The 7647-nt window shown below is 39.4% G+C and overlaps 1 protein-coding gene across 1 annotated transcript in view; it reads left to right on the top strand.

Moving 5' to 3' along the window:
• Positions 1–257: 257 nt before the first annotated feature.
• man1a1 (mannosidase, alpha, class 1A, member 1) overlaps positions 258–7647 on the top strand; it is a 119440-nt gene continuing 112050 nt past the window's right edge. Inside the window, exon 1 of the mRNA XM_044106533.1 lies at positions 258–983. Within this exon, the coding sequence (XP_043962468.1) occupies positions 480–983 (504 nt within the window). The 5' untranslated portion in view covers positions 258–479. The remainder of the gene's footprint in view (positions 984–7647) is intronic.

The raw sequence follows: 7647 nt of genomic DNA, 5'->3' as shown, positions 1-7647 counted from the left end.
ATATTCCTTAATGTGGGATTTTCTTTCCCCGTTAAATAAATGTACTAAAATTAAAGGTTCAATTTTCAACTTTAAGAATCTTTCACCTGCTTCATGTGACCACACGATTTCTACATCATGGCTCTCTTTCCAGCTGTCGTTAGCCACTCCCCGTTAGAACTGCCACCTCTGACGGGGCGGAATGTGATTGGCTCCTGCTGTCAGTTACGGCTTTGGCCACGCCCACGCAGCGCAGCTTCCTGTGTGTGAGAGTCTTTGGAACTCGGTCTGTCTGCAGAGAGGCTTCGGCATGGACGGCAGCTTCTCTTCCACCAACTTTTCACCGGAGATTTTAAACCGTCCGCTTTTCGTTTTAGTCCACTCATATGACTTGGAAATGGGTTTGTGAGCGGAATAAGCCAAAGTTGAGTTAAACAGAGTGTTTAAAATCTTTTTGTTTTCATCTTGGTTTGAGTTGTTTTCAAGGAAAAAAGGGTAAAATGCCAGTTGCAACTCTTCTACCTTTCACCGCTCCGCCAAATAGGAAGTCTGCCAGCCCGACTTCTTTCAGGCTGACAGAGAAATTTATTCTTCTCCTGGTGTTCAGCGCCTTCATCACCCTGTGTTTCGGGGCTATCTTCTTCCTCCCGGACTCGTCGAAGCTACTCAGCGGAGTTTTCTTCCGCTCCCCCGCGGTGGAGACCAACACCCGCATCGGTCCGGAGAGCAGCTACTCCGGCCCGGCTGGAAGCGACGACCGGGTCCTGGCCAAGATCAAGAAGGACCACGAAAAGGCGTTGCTGGAGGCCAAGGACACGCTCCAAAAGCGACCCGAGGAGATACAACGGGACATAATAAACGACAAGAAGAAAGTTAACATTGCGGGTCAGGCTGAAAATGATGTGAATAAAATCCCTCTCATTGAATATCACCGTCCGCCCGGAGCGACGGGACACCAACCGCTGGACCCCGAAACTAAGGAGAGACGGGCTAAAATCAAAGAGGTAAGGATCTGTTGAGCAACATTAACTGGGTTATGAGTAAATAAAGGATTTAACGTTTTATATAAACCCAGACGCTCCTCCAGAAAGTTTTCAAAAGGGTTAAACGACTGATAATATGGAGGAGATTCACCAAAACTGTAGATAACACCAGTAATCCACTGAGAAAAATACTTAAAAATACATCTGGACCTGATTTAGAGATGAAAAATAAAACAAATATTTGACCTATGTATTTTAAGGGTGCACAATGTAAAAGAAACACTTTATTAGACATACCTTGTTAAAAACAAGTTTGTAACCCTGTAATTCTACCTTAATTTTGTGGTTTAGATTCAGCAAATCATTTTTTGGAAATCCATACTGACTTAGTTACATCACACAGATGCAGCAGATTTTTAGCTGCATGTCCATGATGACTATCTCCTCTTCCTCCATGTTTTAAAGATGCTCTAATGCAGTTGTACCAGAACGTTTCTGGTTCTGACCATCATAATAACAGTGAATATTGGTAATATATAGATGCATGTACTAGTTTATTTTGAATTTCTTCTAACATTTCCACCTCAAACCTGTAGATTCACAACACCCTATGAGGCCCTGACTCCATTTTTATTTATTTTTACCAAATGGGTTGAGGTCTGGTGATTGCAAAAACTATTGGACTCATTATCAGGTTAAGATGATTTGAGCTTAGAAATATGGAAAATTATCCTGCTGAAAGTAGATGTTGGTGACCAGCAGCTTGAACTGTTGATATAAGGCGTATTTGTTGTTTACACCGAGTTTCGATGCTACCAGGCAACACATTTTGGAGATACTGCCCAATTTGGTTGAGTTTGTGTGGATTGTAGCCTCAGTTTTCTGCTCTTACCTGACAGGAGTTAGGGTTAAAATGTTTAAATTCACTTAAATAATAATCATTTTTCAACATTTAAATTCTGTATTAGAACATCAACAAGTTGTCTTTGCCATATCTTGACGTCTGAATGCCTTGATTTACTGCCATGTGATTTGAGTTGATAAGCTATTGAACAAGTGTTCTTAACAGTATCATCAGCCACAGGAGCCATAAAACAACACCTAAAATCTCAATGTGAAACTCAGTTTAATTTATTTTAGTATGATTGATCTAAAATAGTCATTTTTTCACTGGTGTTATTGCACTAATGTCAACATGAATTTTTGCTTTGAGAGCTCCAAATTGAGAGAAAAGTGATAAATATGCTACCACATTTCCATATTTGACATGCACAGGCAAATGGCTAACACATTGTTACCTAAAAGGTCTATAAATATTTAATACTGCTGTTTATTGACAAGATTCTTATCTGAATATCTCTGGAGATGCTGGTAAGACCTTTACGATCGTGTTTCTTGTGATGCAGATGACGCAGCACTGAGATACATTTACACATGATAATCCTGGACTTATCTATTATTGACGCATTATTTAGAGTCTTGTGGCTTATCTAGTAAAGGTGGTGTCTGTGTAACTGAGAGACCTACAGTTCTAGCCCAGGTCATTGAATTTGCTTTTTTATTTATGCTTGTCAATCGCTGCTTAAAGGAGGCTGGGTTTAGAGTTTTAGACGTCCATTTATAAGTCAGATAATCGTTCAGTTTCACACGTTCTAACCCAGAAACCTGCAGGTCCTTCAGACATTATTTACATGGATCTGTGACCAATAAATGTTCACTGGGAATTGGTATGTTAGCAATTTTTTGAAAAGCATTGATTTATAATTAGAATAGAAAATATTTCAGAAACTTAATTCATAAAGTAAAACCCATATAATATAGATTCATTAAGCATAGACTGGTGCTAATCTATGAAGATCTTGATGATTTTGACCTAAAGCTAATAAAATCCTAAAATTCATTAGAAAAATCAATTGAAAGCAAATTTTTCCTAATACAGAAATATAATGTTATGGTTTACGCAGTCTTGGGGAAGACTTTTGAAGACAGCATATTCATAATCTTTTTTACCTTGTTTTGAAGGTCAAAATGGCCACTTTCAGTGTTTTCACACCTGTTTGATTAGGGACCAAAATTGCAACATTTATTTCACTTTCAGCTGGTGCGGTTCACTTTCACACTGCACTGAGTCAAATGATCCAAACCCTTTGAAAAAGCTGTTCCCCTCCTCGCCTGTGGTGGCGCTGCACCAAGAATCACTGAGGGAAACGGCACAAAAACCTCAGAAGAAGACACTGAGCACAACTTCCTTCTTTACAAAATTAAAGAAAAACAGTGGCATCAAATTGTGGTGGTTTTATAATTTCTCTTTTGTTGTTGATGGAAGCCCACAAGACGTTTCTCCCACTTTAATGTATGTTTTGGTGGTAGTTACCCATAATACCCTGCATTGTAGTCCGTTTCCTCCTTTTGGAGCAGTCTTGGATCTGCTTGAATTTGAAACACACCAGAGTTCACTTCAACTGAACCAAAGCCTAGGCTTGTAGGTGGGCCAGAGTTAGCTTTTTTCAGAATTTGAATTTGCATTCACACCTCCCCAAACAAACCGGGCTTTATTTATTTATTTTTTTATTTATTTCAAGCTGGTTTTTAAAAGCTTTGTCTTGTGCTTTCTGCACAAAAGAAAGCATGTGTACGTTACCAAGAACAGAATAAGTGGCTCACCACTACTTTTCTGTTCAAAACAGTGTAGGAAGAAGTGAACACTTATTTATTCCTACACCTTATCTCAGTTTAATTAAACATATCACTTACCAACTCAATAATTATTAGAAATTTGTAATTAAAACCATGTTATTATATTTATATGCCTTGAACCAATAGAGCATCAGAATAATTACCAACTTCCTGCCAATGTTAAATAACAACAAATGGAATTTTAAAAAACCCCAAACGAACTGGAGTTGGAATAAAGTGTAGCAATCAGGGGTGATGAGATTCCACCTTTAGTCATCAACATGTTGTGACATTCTCTGAAACTCACTCGGCGTCTGGTCTTTGGGAAAGAATGCCTGAAGAACCGCCTTCCAGGCTGCTCCGCCCGCTCTGTTGGTTTCACTATACTGTGTAAAACCAGCTCGGGTTTCCTGCCGTATACGGAAATTAAGTGACCCATATTCAAAAGCATCATGGCTGCCGAGCGTTCGTACAAGACACACTATACACCAACAGAACTGGGATGTGTTGTGTTCCTTGTCATCTGGCATCTTATTCCTAAAAATCCTTCCAGTAAATCTTGCAGCCGCCTGCAGCGTGTCTGGTGTTGTGATGTCTCTGCAGAGTGTGTTCGGGGAAACAAGTGGAAAGCCCTGTGCTGGAGTCCCAGAGGTGGTGTCAGGTGGCAGCCCCGTAGCACGCAGTCAGCCTGCTGCTCCAGCTGATGTTATGAGACGTTTGTTCAGAAATAGTGTTTAGATAAGCAGGGGCCACAATCTGGAGTGTTTTTAATTGGAAGACGTGATTTTTAGAGTGCAGTTCCACTAAATATTCTCACTTACATGGGCAGCTGATAGAGGATTGCTGAGTGAGTCAAAGATAAGAAGTTAATGACCTAAAAGAGCTGCTGGTGGACATATTCTGATGTGTGTATTTATGGAAAAATTAGTTAATCTGTTGGGCAAAATTTGATGTTATGATTAAGAAAGGACTTTCATTTAGGACAGCAGCTAACAGTTGAGTAATTCTAGGCCTGTCACAGTAAATCAATTAATTGCTTGATGAATTGAAAGGAGATCAATAATCTCCATTCGTATGATTTATAGTTTTTCTCTTTCTATCAAAAACATGTTGATGAAAGTCTGCATTCTGGTGCTTTAGTCTCAACTAGCTCTTTTATGAAGGATAATTTTGTTTAAAAACTTCATAAATAATTTGATTTGTTGTTTTGTTTACTTATTTTGGGTATTTAAAATGTCTTCCAGCTCCAGTGTTAAATATTCTTTACAATCTAAAGTTTATTGCTCTTTAAGAATATGTTCTTTCTTTATTATGTCATTACATTTATATTATTGAACATGTTCTCTAAACAATATTATCGTTTATAGCAATAACGTATGGGACAATTTATCACCCAGCAAAATTTGTTATAGTGACAGGCCTAATCATCAAGTATTATATTAATTATTCTAATGATTAATCGAGTAATTGGATTAAAAAATTAATAATTTAGCCACCTAAGCTTATTTTATAGAATATTAAAAAATGTATTCATTTTTAAATAAGAAAATCTACATTTTATAGCCTAAAATGCAACTATGTACGCTTGATTATTTGTAGCAAAGAATTATTCTGCAGTTAAAAACGATTCTTCAACTAAGCTGTTTTTTGAAACAAAAGCATTTTTTTTGTCTTTTATGCAAAAATGTTTATATTTTTGTACTGTTTTAGTTTAATTTCTGAATAACAGTTATTTGTGTACAAAACTAGTTGATTAAGTGACTATTCATGATTAATCAAATTGTTGCAGCTCTACTTATGATAAATAAGAAATGTCATTTCCTTCCTGCTTTGGGCTAAAAGCAAACATGAACGGCAGGTTCTGAAAAGAAAACCAACTGTGTGATTCATGGTTGGATGAGAGGATCAAGTGTGTGAAGAGGTCACCTTCATTCATCTATGTTTGATCAGAGTAAACACTCCAGCAGATGGAGAAAGCTTTGGCAGGACTGTTGTCACTGAGATGAAGAAATAAAACAGACAGTATTATCACAGAAGAAGACAGCCAAACATTTGGTCAATGTCTTCTTTCTTCATTACAATGTGCACAAACATGTGAATGTGACAGTAATCCATAAGAGGAAAGTATTTTTGACAAACCTGTTAAGCTTAGGAGGAGTATTGACACAACACTGCTGGTTACGCCTCGTGTTATTAAACACCAACATCAGTCATGAGAAATTTCAGCAGGGGTTGCTTTTTATTTGTCTCCATCAATATCCTTTAGTCATAGCTATTGATCAGAATCTCACAGCTGTGGCCAACAGTTGACTGGCACTGTGAAATAACCTGTAGCTACACATGTTCTGCCTGAATAGAGATAATTGGATATGCTGGGTATGGTTTCAAATATTCAGACGCTGTTTTTCCTCCAGAGAAGGTTAAACATGCTGTCCTGGGTTTCCTGCCGCCTGTCTTCAATTAATGTTACCAGTTTCCAAATCAAAAATGGGACGTTGCTTCAGCTTCACTCCCCTCTGAAATTATAACTTTATTTTGTTAAATATTTTCCTGGTAACTTTTTGGGATCTATTATGATGAAAAATACTCTATGCTGTCAAGAGGGTAGTAATTTCAGCTCTCATATTTAACCAAAATGTATATATATATATAGATATATAGATATATATATAGATATATATATATATATATAGATATATATATATATATATATCTATTGAGCTGGCAGGATAGCTCAATAGATAAGTCAGCGGTTTTTCACCCGGTCGACCCGGGTACGAATCCAGGTCGAAACCGGAAAAAAGGGCGCTATCCTGTCTGGGTCCTTAGGCAAGATCCTTCAAGCTACAGCCTACCTCATAACATGAGAGACACAAAGAAGCAAGGAAACATGCCGGCTCAGACGTCGCCCGGCCAAACAAGGTCTGCGTCAGGTGCTGGGGAACCAGAGCACCTTGACGATAAATGGGCTACTGGAACAACGAGGCGGACAACGAAGCGGAAATGGGCAAGAGGTGAAAACTTGGATCTGTTGGAATGCTACTACTCAAGTAGCCCCGATCGGAGGGGCTATATGCAAAGACTGAGGGAGGAATGGTTACTTCGACATCCCCAGTCCACACTAAGTGCTAAACAGCTAGTAGCTCAGTGTTCCAACATCCATAACGGCAACTGCTATCACAGCTTGAGATTGACGGTACAACACGCCTTCTAAGAGGAGGAACCTGGATGTCAGAGAGGGCGGGGCTTAACTACAAGCCCCCGCCCAGAGAGGGAGTATGCAGCCACAATGACGGAAACAGAGCTGAACGAGGCTGCAACGGACCTGAGAAATAGAATCATGGCAGGAATGACAGACAGACCTCCTCGGCGCCAATTACAACGGCTGAGTGAAATACCATCAGAAAGTCTCATTGAGAATGTGAATGCAGCAGTGAGAACAATCCCTACCAATACCATAACAGAAACCAACGAGCTGATTTACAACGCAGCATCAGTGATCCTTGAGCTGCTTGGTTATAAGAATAACAATGACAATAACAAAAAGACGGTTAGAGAGTAAAATCAAGGCAACAAGTGAGCCAACTATCAGAGCTCCATAAGGGAACAATGAAAAGACCAATACCCGAGAAGTACAGCCAGATGCCCATACCTGAAGCACTCGAAACTGCCAAACAGAGGCTCCAAGCCTTGGCCAGCCGCCTAAAGAGATACACAAGGGAGAAGGAATCCAGAAGGATTAACAGGCTCTTCTCCACCCAACCAGCTAAAGTGTACTCTCAGTGGCAGGGGAATAACAAGACTGGAGACCCACCAAGGCTGGAGACAGAACAATACTGGAAAGGCATATGGGAAAGAGAGGCGTCCCACAACAGCAATGCAAAGTGGCTGATCTCTCTACGAGATGACCACAGCAAACTCCCTGAGCAAAATCCGGTAACCATCACTGTGGCAGATGTCCAAGAAAGAGTCTCAGGTATGAAAAACTGGACAGCACCAGGGCCAGACA

The sequence above is a fragment of the Gambusia affinis genome, linkage group LG22 (assembly GCF_019740435.1).
Source record: "Gambusia affinis linkage group LG22, SWU_Gaff_1.0, whole genome shotgun sequence".
Lineage (NCBI taxonomy): Eukaryota > Metazoa > Chordata > Actinopteri > Cyprinodontiformes > Poeciliidae > Gambusia > Gambusia affinis.
The sequence above is the reverse complement of the archived record's forward strand: the minus strand, read 5'-3'. Positions and strand labels throughout refer to the sequence as shown.